This window comes from Histomonas meleagridis (assembly GCF_020186115.1).
Source record: "Histomonas meleagridis strain 2922-C6/04-10x chromosome Unknown contig_9, whole genome shotgun sequence".
Taxonomy (NCBI): domain Eukaryota; phylum Parabasalia; order Tritrichomonadida; family Dientamoebidae; genus Histomonas; species Histomonas meleagridis.
Genome location: NW_027150923.1, coordinates 1,257,194 through 1,279,234, shown reverse-complemented (window position 1 = coordinate 1,279,234; position 22,041 = coordinate 1,257,194). Strand labels below are relative to the sequence as shown.

At 25.8% G+C, this 22,041-nt stretch overlaps 4 protein-coding genes across 4 annotated transcripts; all 4 read left to right on the top strand.

Moving 5' to 3' along the window:
• Nucleotides 1-389: 389 nt before the first annotated feature.
• Nucleotides 390-1,736, top strand: GO595_009560 (uncharacterized protein; the record flags this gene model as incomplete). Its single annotated transcript, XM_067923259.1, has 1 exon — nt 390-1,736. One exon carries the CDS (start codon nt 390-392, stop codon nt 1,734-1,736), a length of 1,347 nt encoding a protein of 448 aa, XP_067770562.1.
• A 1,006-nt stretch (nt 1,737-2,742) lies between these two features.
• Nucleotides 2,743-3,906, top strand: GO595_009559 (uncharacterized protein; the record flags this gene model as incomplete). Its single annotated transcript, XM_067923258.1, has 1 exon — nt 2,743-3,906. The coding sequence occupies one exon, from the start codon at nt 2,743-2,745 to the stop codon at nt 3,904-3,906; it is 1,164 nt and encodes a 387-aa protein (XP_067770561.1).
• A 12,890-nt stretch (nt 3,907-16,796) lies between these two features.
• GO595_009558 (BRCA1-associated protein) lies at nt 16,797-18,014 on the top strand (the record flags this gene model as incomplete). The annotated part of the gene is made up of 1 exon (XM_067923257.1): nt 16,797-18,014. The coding sequence occupies one exon, from the start codon at nt 16,797-16,799 to the stop codon at nt 18,012-18,014; it is 1,218 nt and encodes a 405-aa protein (XP_067770560.1).
• Nucleotides 18,015-19,820: 1,806 nt separating this feature from the next.
• Nucleotides 19,821-20,198, top strand: GO595_009557 (uncharacterized protein; the record flags this gene model as incomplete). Its single annotated transcript, XM_067923255.1, has 1 exon — nt 19,821-20,198. One exon carries the CDS (start codon nt 19,821-19,823, stop codon nt 20,196-20,198), a length of 378 nt encoding a protein of 125 aa, XP_067770559.1.
• Between the last annotated feature and the right edge of the window lie 1,843 nt (nt 20,199-22,041).

Sequence of the window (22,041 nt, the reverse complement as noted above, 5' to 3'; positions counted from 1 at the left end):
AGAGAAAATTTATGACAAATAAATAATTTTGAATCTTTTATTATCAACTATTATAATTTTACATTTACTAAGCCAACTATATAACATTGTTTAAATGAATTGATATTCATAAACATTTGATAATTCTTTTAATTTTTATTTATTTAAAATTATTTCGTAAAATCAAAACTTCGAATTTAGTAACAGATACTATAAGTAGTAACTCATCAAATTAATGATGATAAATAGAAATAAATTTAGCCATTAAAATACTGGTGAAATCCTTTTTTTAATACAAGAAATGAATTTTTCATATCACATGTCATTAATAAGGTACCCTAAATTCAACCCAAAAAAGAATGCTATCATCATCTAAAAAAAACAATGAAAATATTGTGCCGTTCCAAAAAATGTGGAAACAAAGACCTAAATCAAGAGGTTTATCTATTGAAGAATATTGGGAAGCAAATAATCCACCAGAAGCTTTTCCATGTTTTTTATCTCTTCTTTATAAAACAGTTAACCAAGGAGAAAAAGGAGATGAAGATGATAGTGGTATTTTAGAAAATGTAATTTATATATATCCAAAAAACATTCCAACCACACTTCAACAAGCAATTGTTGGAGTTTTAGTATCTTTTACCACTTTTTCCCGACTTAATCTTGGTGATGTTTTAACATCATTTTCTTGGAGTCAGTCTGAAATTGCGGTTCAATCCAAAAAATTAAGTACTGGCAATTATATTTTATTCTTATTAAAAATGCCCAATTCCGTTACGCTCACATCAACAAAGCATTCTCTCGTACGCACCATTGATTTTCTTAATATATTCAATGAGAAAATTTCTAAGTGCGATGACGAGATCAAAACTATTAAGCGAATCAAGAAAGTATGTACACAAAACGAATATATATTTCGCGATTTTACCTTTAATATTGTATATAACAGCCAACAACTTCCCCCCGAAGATGAGAAGCCAAAATTAATTCCCACTATTCAAAACCTTCGTTCACCTATAACCTTTTCTACCAAGCCTATATACAACTATAGGTCCAAAGCTCACCTTGCCATTGCCACTGAGCTTTTTTATTTCATCAAAAAAAAGTCGCCACATATTTGGGGCTGTCTTATGACCCATGACACCGAAGTCATATTGTCCACAATGCCTCATTGGGTCACCAACATACTAACCATTATTCAACGGAATAATACGTCTCCGATCAAATTGCATATCTCACCAACCGATATTGGTATTGATAATAATAATAAAGAACCTTGTCCTGTTGTTGCTTCGTGGCGCACGTGCGACAACGTAACTTTTATTTCACTCATTGAAGATGTTGGAAATGTTGATTCCATCATTAACACTATAAATGAGCTCCTTGGTCAAAACTTCGAAGATTTTGCCAAGGAACGTAAGTCTGACCCTAATTCGTCGAAACCGGACGTTAAGAATATATTTGCATTTTGGAAAAAAACCGGAATTTTCCAAGAAGGTAATGGATATTCTAAGTCTATGTTGGACCAAATGTCTAAAGTCATCGATGAAATGTTGGCAGATGAGAAAGTGATGGAAATTATCGTCAACAATGGCGAAAATCAAGTCATCGGATTGAACATGATTGACTATGATATGGTAATTGGCGGAGAGTTCTCTAAGGATTTGAAGTCTCCTTGGAACATAGACGATAATATGAAAAAGAAACAGACGTTTTTTGAATGTATGTCAAGAAATTCCAAACAATCTTTATCATAAAATAATATTTTTGCCGAATTTTGAAATATTTTAGAATAAAAAGAAATCAAAATTAACAATAGATGATTTTGAATTGAAAAAGAGATGAAATAACTTGATTGGAAAATATTTAAATAAGATATTAATAACAGTAAAAATACTGCTTCATTAACATTATGTTCTGTAATTCTATATATATGTAGATTATTCTGTTCACATATATCAATAAAATATTACTACAGTTAAACTCATTTATATTTCATCATTACTTTTAAGTTAACAAATCAAATTATGAAATAATTTTTTTTGTGTTTAATTAGCAAATTCATTTTGGACAATTGTCTTCATAATTGGCGAAGGTCTATCCGCCCAATCAACTTGATGTATTCTTTTCGCCTGGAGAAGTTTCAAACAATTTGCTGTAAAATGTTAATAATTATATGTTGCTCAAATATAATCATCGATTCTCCAATTACCACATTCCTCATTTCATTTATTACAATTTTATTAGATTTTAAATTTTCAATAATTTATTAAATTGTATGATCACCAAACGTTTATGCACGCCAGAAACAGAGAACGTTAACTTCTTGGCGATGTAAAGTTGACACTTTTGTGTCGTCACTTCGTGAATTTTTTAATTTAATGTCAAATTCATTTACAACCTATATCATGGCACTTTTCACCACAAGAAACCACCAGACCCGTACTATTAAGAAAGAGTGTAAGCACACACATAATATTTTTATCGTGAAATTATATTTACCTGACACAAAAACAGGTTTTTCTGAAATTTTCATTATTTAAATTTTAGAGAAGGGAACATTAAAATTGATCGTTATATTATAGAATCAAAATATTGGCTAAGCATCTTTATAATAATGAATAAAATTTTTTTGTTTTTTATTGGCATTTTTTCTGACAAACTGGCATTTTTTATTTCAAAATTGTCAAAAGTGAAATGATTTTCAATTAAAATTGTGAAATGTAAAATTTTCAAAAGGTGGAGTTGATATATCACAAACAGATGTTGTTATTGTATTTTTCCCTTGTTTCAAGTGTTTCATTCAAATACTGCTCTATTGGAAACGACGAAAGTTTTTATACTATGGAGGAATTTTATCATCAAATGGCTGAAGAACATCCAGATGATGAATATTATCAACAATTATGTAATGACGCAGCTAATGCTGTATCTAATATCGAATATGAAATAACACCAAATCCACCAAAAAATGTAAAACTTTCTGATCTTGTTGGTAAATTTTCGCATATTTATGTTGAGATTTCGAAAGATCTTACAATTGATTTAGATAACGTTGATGACAAACTTCCATTTTTTAATTTTTTCTCCTCTGTGTGCAAAGTTAATCTAACACCAAGCAATTATGATATTTCAAATTCACTTCCTTTAGTATACATCGATGGAGGCACAAATGTTGACTTCAACAACATGAAATTTGATACATTGATCATCAATGGCATATCATCTCGAGATAATTCCAGTTCATTAACAGCAAATAATCTTATCATGACGAATTTAGAAGTACTCGAAAAGCCACAATATCATTCCCCGAACAAAATATATCGCACCGATATTTATCAACTTAAATCGATTACATTTAATGAAGATAACATTTTACTAAACAACAAAACAACATTAAAAGGAATAACATTAATGACTGATCCATATGCTGATTGGCCAATGATCATTGAGATGATACTTCCAGAAGGCGTCACAGAACCTCAATCGCAAAAAATATATTTTGAATCACCTTCAAGACTTATGTTTGATAGATTGTATAATAGATCACATGAAGTCGAATTCTATAGAGATTATGGATACTTACCAAACGCAACAATCGGATTAAACTTTACTGGCAATTGGGAAAATGTTCAAAATTTCGAATTGACAATATATGTAAATGAATTGTACCAGAAATATCTTGACTTATCGGGTATTCCAAGCAACATTAAATATACTGTGGAAAAGAACAAATTATTAGAATTTATGCCATCTGAAGGAGGAGACGAAAGCGAAGTTGAAACTCAAAGCGAAGCTGAAACTCAAAGCGAAGCTGAAGCTGAAACTGAGACTGAAACAGAATCTGTTGGATTGAGATTGAAGAGTTTAACTTCGTACACTTTGGTTGTTGGCTTAATTGCGACAATTTTCGCAGTCGTAATTTGAAATGATTTCTAAAAGCTAAATTTTAGCTAATTTTTTTCCTCTAAATTTTACCAATTTATTTTTAATTTAATAAAGTGTTGAAAAGAATTATAATTCGGAATATTTTTGTGAAATTTGTTTTTTACTTTGACGGATACACACAAACAAATATAATTATTCCTATGACCAAAAGAATTATTGCAACTGAACCACATATGACACCAATTATGATACTTTTTGATGTGCTTTGGTCACGTTGAGTGTCATTTTGAGTAATTGTTGTATAAAATATGTAATACGAAAAATATTGATAAAATGTGTTATCATAAATTAGCAATTTTGAAAATATATGTATAACTTGAATTAGTTAATGTAAGGAATAATTAAATTGCAATATATATATATATATATATTCTAATGACATATGTTTGCATATGGAATTTAAATGTAATAAAGTTAATGAATATGAAAAAAAAATTATTACAGAAAATAATCTCTGTAGAAATTTTGATTCTGAACACACGTTTGAATATGTTTGTGAATGCATATAATAGTGTAAATATTCTTGACTGAGTAAATGTATTTGATAATAAATATAAAGAAAATGTTATTGAATTTGTAAAATTATTTGATTTCGTATATGCATTTGATATAGTGAGTGTTTGCCAAAAATATTTATTACATTCATTATCATCTGACATATTTAGTATTTCAAATGTACCAAACTCGTATTATGATATAAACTTGATATTATAACTACATCATTAGCTGGGACAGTGCAATCGAAAGCAGTTGATTCTATTGTTGGTTCTTTGACTCCATTAATTAAAATAAATACAGGATTCTTATAACTGCTCAATGCAAATTCTTTGATTTCACTTACATTTCTTCCAATAATAACCGCCTTTAAAGTTTTGCAAAAATAAAATGTTTAAGGATCAATTCATCCTTATTTTTTCACCTATGATAACTATTTCTCATTTAGATCATTCTTGAAATGCAGAAGACCAGACTTCATTTAAATTATCTCCGATAATGATTTCTTTTAAGCTTTCATATCCACAAAATGAATAATCTCTGATCCATTTAACTGTATTCGGAAATGAGAAATTTTTTAATGACATGCAAACAAGTAAATCAAACATTAATATTTATTTATAAAAAACAATTTCAAGTTTTCTTTCTTTTCGCATTCATTTTCATTTTGTGTTTAATATTCAAATAAAAATGAATCGCAATTATAACCACAAACGAAACCAATAAAATCATTAAAATCATAAAAATCGAAACCCAAACATTCATTGGTTCGCCAAAAACGTTCACAGTGAAATTAACAGACAAATCACAAAATGAATAATCAGGATCCAAAACTATGGCCGTGAAATGATATTTCGCATTTTTTGGATTCAAAATGACACAGTTATCATTAGTGTTGTTCAAAATGTTATATGGTTCATCTTCATAAAAATCATTTTGATTTCCATCAAAACAATTTACATATGATGACTTATTCCAATCCTTATAATTATTAAACATTGCCCATGATTGAGGCTTTCTTTTACATTTTGCTTCTTTAGCAGTTAAACAATATCTAATTTTATTATTATTAGTATCATGTGAAAAAACAACAAAATCAGAATCAACATCTGAAATAAATTCGTTGTTATCATATATAGCTAATTCTGGTTTAAATCTTGTCTTAGAATAAAATAAATTTAAATTTTTTTCATTTTTGACTCTTAACGTGCGATGTTTGGGGCACCCCGAATATATATTCAAAATTTTTGATGAGTTTAAACATGAAAAATTATTTGTTCCAGAGATAATTAAATGATCAAATCCTTCTTTTTGAGATTTGAGCTTTAATGATGTTATTGTTGTTTTGGTTGTTTTATTTTTAGAAACAAATTTATCAAATTCATCTGTTGATACTCTATGAAGTATATGTGCATCAGATGCACGAATTGTTGGATGAATTCCTATATCAGATACAATAGTAATGGTTACATTAACTTTGGAATTTTTATCAAGATATATCAGATTAGTTGAATTTGGAATGTCAACAGTAAATGATTTTATTGGACACTTATCACCTATTTCATATGGGAAACGTTTTGAAAACAGTGAAATTTCACTTTTAATGGGAATTGGATATTTGATAATTTCATTTTGATTTAATATAAATGGGAAACTAAACAAATACAACCTATCATATGAGTCAAAGGATACCTTTGAGTTTGTAAATCCAAGATATTGAAGTTGAATAAGAAAGTTTTGATCAATTTTTCCAAGATAAATATATCCATTTGATGTTAAAACGCAAATAAATCCGTCACTAGAAAATGTTATGTCTAAAACATATCCAAAATCATTAGAATGGTCACTAATAATATGTTCAATTTTTGAAAATGTTCCGCAATAATCAGTCGAAACAAAGATTTCTTTTCCACAAACAAACAAATGGCCAAAGTCATTCGGTGAGAGGAAAGGAGAATGTTCCTTTCCTAAAACATCTAATTTGGCGACAAATGATTCTTTTTTTAGTTTTATTTTATTGTCTTTGATCTTAAATGTTTTGACATAATACGATTCATTTATTAAGACCAAGAATGAAACAAGTTCATTATTTGGAGTAATAATGCAAGAATCAATTATTTGATTTTTAACATCATTAAAATAACTGAATTGAACAGAATTAGTTGAATAGTAAAAGCCATTTGAATCATCAAAAGCAATAATTAAATTGTTTGTTGATATTAATTTTTTAATTTTGCTTTTGATCTGGGGACCGTTAAATTTTCGGTTATTTTCAAAATCGAAAAAATTAAGAAAAGAATCCGAAACATAAAAAATACCTTTTGAAGTCATAACAATATCATTAACATTATTAGAAAACTCTAATATTTCATATGTATCAAAATCATTATAAGTTGTCATCAGATAAGGTTTTGAATAAATGAATGCAATATTTTTATATGTAGGATGTCTACGAATTTTTTGAAGGCCTACATTAAAACTAACCCTTTGCTTATCAACTTTTTTAGCATCAAAATTATTTTCAAAGATATTTTGAAAATTAATTATTTGTGGATAAAGAGTATGAACAGCATCGTGAATGTGGTGATGCTGAAGGGTGCTCCCGTTTGATGATACGTGTATCCTAAAATTACTCATTTCATTAAAATATAGTTTGGTTTTCCAAATTGCCTTAGAATCATCAAAGAATGTGCTATTTGCAAAGAATTGTGACAATGGGTCAGATGTTATTATAGGTTTTATTTGTTGATGATTTAATGCATATGAAAATTCCTTTGATTCATTTGATGGAACAACTGCTGTTTGATTTAACTCTTGTTCACTTCCTGATAAAGAACTTATTGGCCATATTTCAATTTCAGAAGTACCATTTAATATATTATCATTTTTAACATACCAATGATACTCATTGCAAACTTCAAAATTAAGATTTACGCTATGTGTAAACTTATTACTTTTAGATCCCTTTCTTTTATATTCTATATTTATTTTTAATGAGTAATTATTTGCAGGACAAGAAAATTTAATATATGTTGTTTTCTTAACATTTGGCTCGTAAGTGCATTCTTTATTATAATCCCAATTGATTTTTTTGAATTTAATGTCATCATATTGAGATTTTAAGTTACAAATTATTGGTAAATCTGCACATAATTTTGATGAATAGTACTTATCCTTTGTGTAACAGGTGAATGTGAAGTTATCATTTAATGAAATGCAAAATCCTAAAAATTGAAGAAACATTACTCTATAATTTCAGCCGTTTAAAAAAATTCTATCGGTTTTTGAAGCACCCTAATGAAAATTTATATATTTTTCAGATATTTGTGTTCAAAATAATGATACCATTTGTTATCCAAACAAAAAAAAAATTTAATTAATGATTAAATCATTTGCATTTTATGAGTTTCTTCTTGTTTTTAATAAATAATGTCACAACATCTGTATTTTGCTTTCAAAGTTTAAATTTTGAAAATCATTAACCATGCACATCAATTATTATTTCTTGTAACATTATGATTTTTAATTCTTATAAATTATTATTGAATTTATCTCAAAGAAACTTTTAACAAACGAAAACTATTTTCCATTGAAAAATCCATCGTCACTTTGAAAATTCTATCGTAATAATTCAAAAATTTTCATTTTTTTTTTATTCTAAAGTTATATTTTATTATATAATAAATTACCTATTTTCGAACGACTCTGTATTCTCTATCGCTATTCTAATCATATTAAACATCTTTTCGAAAGATGAATAAAAAGGCAAATGAAACTGATTGAAGCAAGTTGAAGCCGAAGGCAAATAATCTCTACTTGGCGTATGGTTCACGATGATACAGAAATCCTTTTCTATCTTCAACGGAAGTCTTGCTCTACCGGTTGAAAATCTTAAGAACAATAATCTTTGTTCGTTTGTAAATTGTTTCAAAACTCTTATGAACTGTCTTTGTTGTTCACCAGAGATTCCTTCGAACCTAATAATCCTTGACAATATATCAAATGTCAATTCATTTTCACCGCAAGCAGATTCTTCCAACATTTGTGCAGTTATAAAAGCCGGTGCCTTAAACCCTAAGTTCCCCCATAGGCCTTCATACATATCCTGTAAGTTATTTCTTAATTCCGATAACTTATAATCGATTGCCAACGCAATAAATTCATTACAATTCTCGAGCGTCACTTTTTCAACTCTTCCTCTTTGACTTAACGGTATCACTTCACCTCTCATATTTTTTATTTCAAATTTCAATTGGCCGAATTTGATGTCAAAATCTTCTTTTGATGTCTTTTTTGTTAATGCGTCATTTAAATCTTTGATTAACTGGTTAAAGTCATTATCTATTTCGAATATCTGTTGGATGTTTAAGTTCCCAGAAGCCAAATATTCCCAAACGATTGAAGCGAAATTAAAATTTTGTACCAAATTAGTCCGAATACAAATTCCTATTAAAGCTCCAACAAATACATAACATGAATGATGGTTCAAAACCTTTTGATCATTGACCGGAATTATTTCATTATTATTCTTTAAAGATATAAATAATCCGCAGTTCATCGATGTTAAATCATTAACACATTCATTTACAAATTCACGAGCTAAACCACCTGCATCTACACCAATTTCATCAACAAATCGAACATTAAATGGCTGTAAACCTTTTTTCCGAAGTATCAAAGGATTAATATTTAATTTAACGAATTGATTAATCAATGATTTGTTTAAGTCATTGATATCTCCATTCCGTAATTGTATTGATTCTTTCCGATTCACTTCGAATTGTATTGTTTCATCATTACTTTTTTCATTAATTAATTCGACGAATCTTTTGTTCCTTAAACTTGGTAACATTGACTTAATCAAAATATTTCGTGATGAGTTATTATCATCAAATGAAATATTATTATAATAAAATAACCAATTTAATAATATAATTAAATATGAACGAATACATAACAAATTTAATTGGAATTTTGTATCAATTAAATTTATTATTAATTTCGGATCGATTTTGTTAATTAACAAATTCGATGACATCATAACATTCGAGAAATTTGATATTAATGAAATATCAAAACTTGTGTTCCAATTGAATATAAATTGTTTAATTTCATCAATAAAAAATGTTTTATATTTCTTAATGAATTCTGTTAAATTCTTTTCTTTCTTACACTTAAAGTAAAATTGTGTTTTAGTGCTCATTTTTAAATAAAACGATTTATTCTTTGGCAAAAAAAATAATTCGTTATTATTCAAATTGATGTAACGTACTGAATCTATTGAAAACTGGAATTTAGTCGACTCAATTTTTGAGATGATTTTGATTTGCTTCGGTATAAAGTATTTAAAACTGATTTTGTATACGCAATTTGACACCTCTTGAATATTAAACGGTGGATACTTACTTGTGAACTTTATCCATAAGTGAATTAACAAGTGAAATGGATAACCTCTAATTGTCGTTTGGTTATACAACAAAATTCTCTTCAAGTTCTCACTAATTGTTTGCAGTTTTACGCTGTTGTAATTTAAGACTTTAGGGAAAGGAACTTTCGGAAGTTCAAATTTAAATTCTTTGCCAATAATTTGCATCTGATCGAAATCAGTCAAAAATTCCGGGAAATATGACTTCAAAGGTAATAAGATCTGTTCGTCCAACAAAATCTGTTGTTCATTTAAGAAGTTATTAATTTTTGGGTATTTTGTCAAATTCGTATACAATGACATTAAACAAAGTCTTTTTATATATTCTTGTCCAAAGTCATTTAAATCTATTGGAATATTATGTTTCAAAAATGTTAAAATGTCTTCGTAATAAGTAATAAAAAATGGACTTTCAGCAATGAAAGAATCGAAAAATTTCTGATAAATTTGAATTTTATAATTTTTTATATTTGTAACTCCGAAAACTTTAATGAAATATATGAAATATTTTAAAGTTATAATTAATCTTAAGAAAGTTCCATAAAATGAAACATTTATATTATTATAAATTGGTAAAATGATTAAATTATTATTAATATTTTCATTAATATTTCCAAAAGTAATTTCATTATTTTTGATGATATAAATTTCATTTTTTATTTCGATTATTTTATTATTTGTTAAAAGTTTCACTAAAGTTTTGTTTGAAGTATTACATGAGAAATCGGATTTAAATATTAACAAATAATTTGCGTTTGGTATCAAAATCGTTTTATTCTTTTGGATATGTTTTAATGATATTGTTAACGCGTTTGGATGATTTTTTAATATGAAATGTTCCGAAGTATTATTAAACAAATTCATTAAATAATCAAATAATTTATCGATAAATAAATTTGTGTTTTTTTTCATCAAATTAATTAAATTCATTAATGTAATTTTATGTAAATATTTGTTTGATATTTGTAAATCAATTACATTAATTCCGAAATTTATTAATTTTTTTGTGTTTAAATTTATTGGTTCGATATAAATTAATAAATATATTATATATTCAATTAAATTATTATAATTTAATGAAAATATTTCAAATATTTCATTTAAATCAGTAAAAATGTTATTATAAAATGTATAAAATAAAATTTCATTTTTCGTTTCATTTTGTATATTATTAATAATTGAAGTTGAATAAAAGTTTATAATATTCGTTGGTAAAAACTGATAATAATTCGGATGTAATGGATATATATATTTATTGTTTTCTGTTTTTATGATTAAATTTGTTAAAAAGTTTTTTGTTTTTGTTATAAAAATAGGAGTTTTAATATTGGAAATATTATTTTGTTTTAATTTAGTGAAATTTATCGGAATATCATTCGGATATATTATAAATGAATTATTTCCTATGATGTTATTTCTTAATTTTAAAAAAGTTTTACATTTCATTTGTATTAAATTATTTTGTAATATAACTTTGGCACTTTTGTCGTAAAGTATTTTATTGTTCTTTTGTTTATGAAATATAATTTTACCTGAATAAGGACAATTATAATTAAATGAATTAATTTTCGAATAAATTTTATAATTAATTTTAGTTTTAGTAAATGTTTGAATGATAAAACAAATATTTTTTCCATTAATTTTAAATGAATTTAATTTAATATTTTTAGTATAAAATTTTACTTTTTTTTTAAATGGATTATAAATCACCAAAAAATTTTTTATATTTTCATCAATTTTTTTAGTAATTAAATAAGAATTATAAATAAATTGTTTTGTTTTAGTTGAATATAAATATGTCAAAGTATTTGAGGGCGTTACGGAAAAGTTCTGAATTCCGAAGTTTACATCGCTATCGACGTCGATTTCTAAAAAATTAATTTGATTTTGACTTAAAATTGATGAAACGAATAAATTAAATTCATTTTCTTCTTGAGTAATAATTTCATTTTTTGTAATTTTACAATTAATTTTCGTGAAATCGGAATTATAAAATTTATCATCGAAATGAATTTGATTTTTAAATCCTAAACTTTTCATATTTAAATTCATTTTTAATAATAACAAAAAATCATTTTTCGAGTTATTAAAATCGAATGAATTTAAAGTGAATTTTCTCAATAAAAACTTTTGTAGAAATTCTTTTTCTTTTAAATATATTGACAACGAACTTAATATATAATAATTTAAAGGACTTTTAATATCATTATTTAAAGCATTAATGAAATAAGGAATTAATAAATCGATTTCTTTAAATAAATTTGGCTTAAATGGATAATTCGAAATTGGTTTAATATCTTCATTAAAATTAATTTCGATAATAATCGACTCATCATTTATTGGAATTTTATAACAAAAATAAATTTTCTTTTCATAGTTTATATTAATAATATAAAATATTTCATTATTACGTTCGATTAATGAATTAATTCGAATGTTTTTAATGGAATTTGATAAAATAGCAAAAACTGAATATAATTTATCAGTTTTCTTTTTCATTAAAATATTTTTTATTAATTCATATAAAACATTTTTAGTTTCATTTTCATATGTTAAACATAATTTTAATATTTCGATTAATTCACAACATCCATTTATATATGAATTCGATGTATTATTTTCATTATCACAATTTTGGATTCCTAAACATATTAATGAAATTTCATTTAATATCCATTTAAATATTTTAATTTTATTTTTCGACTTTTGTAATATCTCAAACAACAACAAAGAAATTAAATGATAATATTTAGGTGAACATTTATAAAAATAATTTTTTATATCTTTAAATTTATACGGATTTTGATTTCCTGTTTTTATCAACAAAATAAAAAAATTTATGTCGTCAATGTTATCTTTATCACATTTAATGTTTGTTAATTTCAAATTCGGATTTTGGAATTTCATTCCGAAATAAAATGAAATTATTAAAAAGAGAAAATTTTTCGGTAATTTATTATTCAAAATCAAATTCATTAAATTCTTATTAAATGATTTCGAATCAAATTTTCCAATTATGTTTAAGAAATTTAAATAAAAAACTTTGAAATTATTCGAGAAAATGTTTTTTGTCATTAATTTCTTTAATATTTTTAATAATTCAATAACAAAACTATATCCGATATGATCTTTTTTATCGATTTTTTTTGTATAATTTAATGTAATAATAAAATTATTCGGATCAATTTTCTCGAATTTTTCAAGTAAATATAAAATGTAATTAAAATTTATTTTCGTGTTTAAAGTTTTTGTAATTAAATTTAATGTAAATGAAATATTTCTTTGTATCTTATTAATGTTCTTAATAATTGATAAATTAAAATCATCCAAAATGAACATTTGGAAATTCTTTATTAAATTCAAAGAATTTTCATTACAATTTGTTAAATTTAATATAATTTGTGACTTTTGTTTAATGTTTTTTATATAATTATTATAATTTATCATTTTATTCTTTAATGATTGTTGTTTAATTAATTTCATTTCACTATAAATTTTAATTACTGAATCAATAATCAAATGTATATCATCAGTAGTGTTTTTATTATTATTTTTATTTAAAATTTGTTTAGAAAACGCTTCAAATATTAATCCTAAAATGTTTTTCTCTTCATTTGTAATTTTGCCGATGAAAAGTGACATCTTTTTATTACTTAAAATCATTTTCTCAAAGATTTCATTATTACTAATTTTAATTATATTATTTGGTATATCAATGTTTTTTATATTATTTAAAAATGGATATTTCATCAAAATTTTTAATTCGTTTTTATCATCTAAATTACAAAATATAATATCAATATAAACAGAATAAAATTCTAGAAAAAATGAATATTTAGTTTGGATTTTGTTATTATAAAAATTTATATTTTCAAATTCATTTTTTTGTATCTTATTTAAATATTGTAAAAATGCAGTAAAAGTTGGTAAAATAGAATATATCAAATTACTCGAAATCTCGTAATATGACGTCAAGTTCTGTAATAGCAAAATAAATTTACGAAATAATTGTACAAAAGGTGAAAATAATATTCGATTTAAATTCGAATGTATTTCATATAAAGATATCATAATGAATTGTATAATTTTTTGTAATATTAATTGCGAATATGTAAAAAAAGTTTCTTTTAATTTGGAATCGATATTATTTTTATAAATTTTATTTATTTCTATTAATAAACTATATTGAAATGTCGATAAAAATTCCATTTCATCCGATGTTAAATAATTTGGTTTTTTATTATTTACTAAAACATCAAATAAATTACCAATTATTAAGTTGATAGTATTGGAATTAAATAAATAACAAATTTTATTCGTGTCTTGAATTAACGATATATAAAAAATGATATTTTCGATTTTTAATTTTTGGAAAATAATTTCAAATATTAATGAACAACTTTCATAATTGTTTTTAAATAATGAATTAAATGAAGATATTAATGTATATATTATTAATTTATAGATTCGATTAAATTTCTCATTCTTTAACATTTGTATAAAACAATTTAATATGTTCTCTTGTACTGATTTAAGTAAAGGTTTTAATGAATTAGATAAATTATATTGTAATAATGATATTAATGTTTGAATATATTTAATAGAATTAACATCATTACTATCAATAATATAATCAATAAAAAAGTTTAAAAATGTAATTATGATTCGATAAAACTCATTTTTGTTGTTCGGCGAAAAAAATTGTTCCGTTTCTAAGTTATATTGTTGATAACTATTAATAATCGATTTAATATTACAGCCAATGAAATGTGATATGAATTTCTCAATGATAATAAAAAAGAAATCAATGATAGATTCATAGTCATAGACATAATAATTGTTAATACCAGTGATCCAAATAGGCATTGACCCATAAACTTCAAACTTTTCTAAATATAATTTATTGGAATTTATTGCTAAAGCCCATTCAACTTTATTCCATGGGTCAAATGTAATGGATATCAATTCAAAGGGCAAATTGATGATAATGTCATTGATATGAATGCCATTTAATAAGGAAAAATTTCTGACAAAATATCGAAAGCGTTTGGAGTCAAAGTTTTGATATGGGATTAGAAAACTTAGCGTGGCACCGTTGGTGTACATGTATGAATCTGTATGGAATTCGTTTGGAATTAATTTGGGATAATTTGGATTTAAATTGTTGGTCCCTTGCTTCAGTTCAATGGTCTTATGGAAGATAATTGTGTTCGATTCTAACGAAAATATCGAAATTAATTTGTTGGAATTTAATGAATAAATATAATAACCATCTGAACATAATGGAAGTATTGGTTTTGGGATGAACACTTTGGTATCCTCGTCTAACGATTTATAAGTTGGCTCATTTTCACTGATTGAAAAAGGATTTTGTTTTAAGATTTTGTAATTCTTCATATATGGACCACCCAACAAAATATATCCATTCGAAGATGTTATGAATAGATTAATCGCTTCAATTTTGGGCATTTTGAAGTCTATTGTTCGTAATCGACTTTCATTTTGTACAATATTCCTAGATAATGATAATACGCTAATTTTGGAATGTGATCCTAAGACATAGATTCGTTTGCCATTGTTACAACAGATTAATGATTTACTATGTGAAGAATCTAATTTGAATTTTTTGATTCCGTTAAGAGGGATTTTATGCAAAAACTTGTGTCCTATGAAATCAATTGAATTCACGAGCGATAGCTTTGAAATTGGCAAAAAAAATTCGTTAAAAGGAAAAAGTGAACTGTTCACCGGTGAATAATTATCAATCATGAAATGAAATAATGATTCTAATACTAATGTAAGATCATAACTATTAATTCCATAAAGTAATGCCGAAAGACATGAGGAATAATCAACAATAGAATTTCGAAATTGTGTACTGATTTCAAGTGGATCATTGATTAAATCATAATTTAAAAACCTTGATAAATCAATGTTGGGCTTTTTGTATATTGAACGGATAACATGGAGATTTCTAATGAGTTCTTGTTCTTGTGATTCTTTTTTGGATTGGAGAATTTCAGAATCTGTATGGAGATTTTTGGATCTTAGTTTTAAAAATGAAAAATAAGATTGGAGAGTTCTGTAAGACATTGGAGTATTTTCTTGATTTTTGGTAAAGGCTGGCGCAATAATTTTTTGCCAGACTTTGAAATGTGAATCATACTGTGTATAAATTAGAGGATTTAAAAGAATGTCAACAAAATATGTTTCATTTGATAAAATGTTGTCAGTTTGTTTATTTTGTTGGTTGGTTTCTTCTGGATCGGTCCTTTCAAATATTTTTGATAAAGATAATTCATCCAAAAAAACATTGAAAATTTCAACACTGTTAGAAATTGTTTCGTCCTCGTCCGGTGTGCTACTTTGATTTTGCCTGTTTGAAGTTCTCATTATGTTCTTATCTCCTTCTTATTCCCCAATTTGCAACCGTTGATTTGTAAAGCATAGATTTTAACATACAAATTTGAATATGAATTCAACCGATGTTTATGTTTTTGACCAACAAATTTATCATTTAATTACAAGTTCTGCTGAAAATTTACCAACCAATTATCATTTTAAGGTGTTAAATTACATAAGAGCATTATAAAATTTTTATAAGATTTCGAAGATCGAATTATAAAATTATTACATTATCAATGAGTACATTAAATAAAGAACATTATTTTTAATGGTATGTCTAAAAATTTTATCATTTCTCGCTCTATAAACAAATTAATAAAAATATTTCGTTTAATCTGTTGGCATTACCGATAGAATTTTCAATATATAACGATAGCGGGTTTTATGTCATATAAATTTTAGTCAATTAAAATGTCACTTTTGCGGGCCGGTTGTCATTTTAACGTACGATTTCGACTGTTTATTACATATCGTTTTTTTCCAAAATAACTTTTTAAAAAGTTTATTCCCTAATTAAATAAACGGGTTCACATAAAAAAGCAAAATGTTTGAGCTGGAAATTTTGGGTGAAATATCCCAAGTTCCTCCTGAAAATCCAGACATTCGCGAAATCGCAATTAATGACATGAAGCTATGGAAGTTGATGACTACATTATCCCCTCATTTAACTTGGGATTTTCCAATTCTTCATCCTTCTCGAAGCAACACAATAATGATTCTTGCAATTCCAAACGGAATGAAAGTAAGTGATCTTCTTAAATTTATTCAAACAAATTCACCTCAATACCAACACATTACAATTATTCATCATCTTTTACGCATTGTAATTATTCAGTTTCAAACGCAAGAAGGAGCAGATGCATTTTATATGAATTCATTAGGTGTTCCATTTGATATTAAAGCACCAACGATTCGTTGTATTTCTTTATTTCTTCGCACAATTTCTCCAGAGTTAAATATAACACCAATTACAACATTTGATGAAGAGCCAACTCGTGAGTTTAACTTACCTTTTTGTCCTATCTGTTTCCAATATTTTGATCCATTAATTTCAACATATTTTGCATCATCGAATCCGGAGGACGTTAACATCGATTCATTCAAATTATGGGGCGCCCCGAAGTGTAAAGCATGCAATTCAATATTTGGTGAAAATACATGCAGCAGCTGTTCAGAGACAATTAAACTTTGGGTTTGCCTCGAATGTGGTCACATTGGATGTGGTAGAGATCAAAACAAGCACGCGGTCCTTCATTTTGATTCTACTCAACATCGATTTTCTTTAAGATATGATATTCATTGGCTATGGGATTATATAGCAGATAGATCAGTCGAGCGTGCGTTTCATGATCAACCACATGAAGCAAATGATGAAGTTGTTGTTCAATATAAAAAAATGTTACTTGATGGGATTTCATCGATTCGGAAGAAAGAAGAAGAAGAAATCGAAGAGATGAGCAATGAAGCAAACGACGAAATACAAAATCTGATGAAACAAATAGAAATTTTGACATCACAAGAAAATCAACTTGAAGCGGATTATCAACTTGCGTTGAAAATAAAAAAAGATAACGCTGAGATAGAGAAAAAGTTAAGCCAAATTAAGAATTCTCCGGAGATGACAATGCTTGAGAATCTAAATCAGAAGAATACGATCTTGAAAAAGCAGATAAAGGTCCAAAACGAGCGTTCAGCAAAACTGTTCAAACTACTAGAAGAAAGAGAAGACGTATCAGATAAAGTCATCCTTGACTTGAAATAAATTGTTTGTTGTTTTAATTTTTTAAAATATCGAATTCAGCGTCAATTATATGGTGTTCCGTCTGTGTTAGCACTTCTTGTGCAATAGCCATCGGAATTCTGCATTTACAAGGAACTTAACGCATTCTTTTGTAGGTTAAAATCTATTTAACTAATATTACCGAAAAATATCGCAACAATGTTTAGTCCATTTAATTTTCCTATTTTTAAATTAATTAATTAAAACAATCAAAAAAATTAAAAAAATAATAATACTATTCGATTTACGAGAATACAATAATGAAAACAAAACAAACAGATTTTATAAATCTAATGTCGTAGCATTTGGATTAAATCTTTTAACAGATGAAATAAATGAAAACCCATTAAATAATTATTTTCATAATCATGAGAAAATTTCTTCATCTTCTTCATCATGTTCTTCTTCTAAAGAAAAGAAAATCGAATTTAGTAAAGAAGTTGAAAATGTAACAACATTTGCGTCCGATTTATTCGAGCAACGCCTAAACAATGTAAACATAATTTATCCGGTCCTCCTTCTACATCAGAGTTTAAGCAACCATTACATGACGAAATGAAATTAACAAAACCAGAAATAATTGATATGTTGATGCTGATAATGAAATACGGAGGCTTCGAGTTTGGTTATGATAAAGAGAAATATGATAAAATACATAAAATGTTAAAGGAAATTCTAAACGATAAGAGTAAATGCGCAAAAGAAAGTATCGGAAAATTTGAGCAATTCCTGTTCGAGAAAATCGATGTGATGACCAGGCTGGCAAAGGATGTGCTGGTGAAGGAGAAAGTGGAAGCAGAGGCACAGACAGAGGCAAACTTGTACGCGGAAGAAGAAGTGCAGACAATGGAGGTGAGAAATATAAAGTAGCAAAAGAAGAAAAGAACGTAAATATATGCAATAAGTGAAATGTTTGGTTTAATGTAAAACTGTTTATAATTTTTTAAAAAATAAAAATGGTGTTTGTATGCTTGAAACATTATGATCACTTATAATTTGTGTGATTTTTAATTGTAATCGATAATTTGAGAAAAATCATTATTAACAAAGAGAAATGATCTTAAAATTACGTTAATATTTTAAAATAAGAACATATATGATGATTACTATCGGAATACAAATGAATTTTTCAAGTAAATTTAACTTTATGAAGGGAAAGATCAAAATACAGAAATGAAAGAAAAAAAAGAATTAACGTATGAATATTTGAGAATGTGAGAAATAAATATATTATTATGTGCATTATTATCTACCTTAATTTTTGTTTTGATTTTCATTTATATTTATTTATCTATTTTCATTCAATATATTATATTGTATTCAAAATAAAAATATTAACATTTATGATGGAAAAATTTAACAAAATTAAAGAGGTGGCCAACTCGAGGAAGAAAGAACTTTCATTTTGGTATTTGATATTATTATTAATTTTTTTAGGGCTTCTTAATAGTAAAAACTTTTCATATTTGTAATTGGTATCTATTAACAAATACAACATAAAATTATAAACTTCAAACAACTTTTATTTATTTGATACAGAACATTTCTATGAGAGGAATTCAGCCAATTGATTAATAATTTACATGGCAAATATTTCAAACCGTTTAAAATTTGTATACTTTACTTCGACCTGGCGGTTAATGAAAGCTTTTTGATGATCTTTTGACATACAAATTTAAATTGGCCGAACAAATAAAAACAGAAAAATGCCGTAAATATTCTGACTGCTTTTGTGTCAAAATATATATATAATAAACCGTTAAATTGTGAAAATTTCATTTTTCTTTCATGAGCGCTGTTGATCAAACAACAAACCAAGACAACACAGAAACTACACACGGTCAATATAGGCTTGCAGGAAATGTTGAAGGCAATTCTACTCAAAGGGAAGTTCACAAGTTAAAGTTGATATTAGAAGCGTCAGACGAAGAATGCAGGAAAGCACTTGAAATTGCAGACAACAATCTTAACAATGCCGCTGTTCTCCTTTTAGAGAAAGACGTGAATGAAATTAAGAAAAATGAACCCAAAAAAAAGATCAAAATCAGTGAAGAGATTCAAAGGGAATTTGGAGGTACTTTGAGTTTCTTTGAGATCTCACAGGTTCTTGTTATGTATGATGGAAATGAAGCAGAAGCCATAAAGGTTCTTCGTACTATGGTATGAAAATTATTACATGTGTGAAAACTCTTTTCTAAGTAAATAAAGTTTCTTTAGTTAATTTAATCACGAATTAATAGTCTTTTTTTATAAAATCATTTGAGTAGGGCCAAAGCTTTCATTAAACGGAAAACGAATTCGAATTTGCCATTTTTTGACAACCAACTTCTCTAGAGAATAATATTATTAACAAATGTTACCGCAACCAATTCCGTTTATAACATATGAAAATGAAAATCCTACAATCAACTCAAAGGCCTTAGATATTTTATCTTCATCTAAAAGACCTAATCTTATTATTATTTATGGAAAAACGCAAACAGGAAAAACTTCATTTTTAAATCATTTAATAAGTGGTCCAAGTGGTGATTATTTTTGTAACAAAGAAGGGGCATTTGAAGACCAACCTACAAAGAATGTCAACATCATCGGACCATTTAAAATCAAAGATTTACAAGAAAGATTGAAAATCAAATCAATTAATGACAACGAAAATGATTTATTCTTTATTGATACAGAAGGCACTGCTTTACCTTCAGAAAACATTTCTTTGTTAACACTTCTGCAAGTTTCTATTATCTCAATTTATGTTAATGAAGATATTCCATATGGCTCTTCCATGCAAAATGTATTAGAAAACATTGAATATAGTTCTTATATAAAGAAAATATTCCCAACAATATCAGATAAAGAAATTTGTCAGCCAATTCTTTTGATTACACTTAAAGATATTCCGAACAAATTTAAGAATGATTCAAATCGAATGAAAGAATATATTCAAAGTCAGACAGAAAAAACGCGAGAAAAAATTTTATCATTTGGAAATGGTTTCGATATATCTAAACTTTTATCAGTTATAGTTATTCCAGAATATGTATCAAATGATGAAAATGATAATATCGAACTTGAATTTTATTGGAAAAGAATAAACAAAATTTTTAAACAAATTACGATGCAAATTTTGGATAAAGAAAATGTATTAAATGGTCAATTACTTTGTGAAATGATTAAAGTTTTGTTTACAATGTTTAACGATTTAAATGATTCAAATCAGCAAATTGAGCAAATTAATTCATCATTTAAAACAAATTTTGAAGAAAATTCAAGACAAATGATTACGGAATATATAAATGATTTGAAATTAGATTATAATAAATGTATAAAATTTATTAATGATAAATCATTTGCACGCGAAGGAATCAATAAATGTATTCAACAAAATGAAATATATAAAAAGTTAATACCAAATGCTATTGAAGAATTTGTAACAAATATACAAAACGAAGTTAAAGTTTGGATTGAAGGAAAGCTTGAAGAACTCGAAGCAAATGTTTTATCAGAACAAAGTATTAAAAATTATTTTGAACCAATCAAAAATCAAATTATTAAAAATCAAATCAATGATGAAATGATTGAAGATATGTGGGATAAAGAAAAACAAAAAAATGTAATTTTATTCGAAACATTCGAAAAAAGTTACAATGACAAATACGAAGCACTTCGCAATAAATTTATTGATAAAGTTAAAAGGGAAATATATAACTTTAAAGAAATGAAAATGAGAAACAAAAACAAAATTTTTTCATACATCGAAAGTGAAGGAATTGAGATAAATAAAGAAGTTTCATCATTTGATTTGAAGTTTATATCAAATTTTTAAAAAAACAGAATCGTTGTCAAAAGTCCTTTTGCATGCATCTTCAAATGGTCATACAGAAATAGTTAAATTACTTCTTGAACAAGAAGGAATTGATATTAATGCTAAAGATATTTATTTGTTTTATTTAAAATTTTTATAAAAAATTTTATATTTCAAAATAATATTTGGAAATATTTTAAAATATTTAAT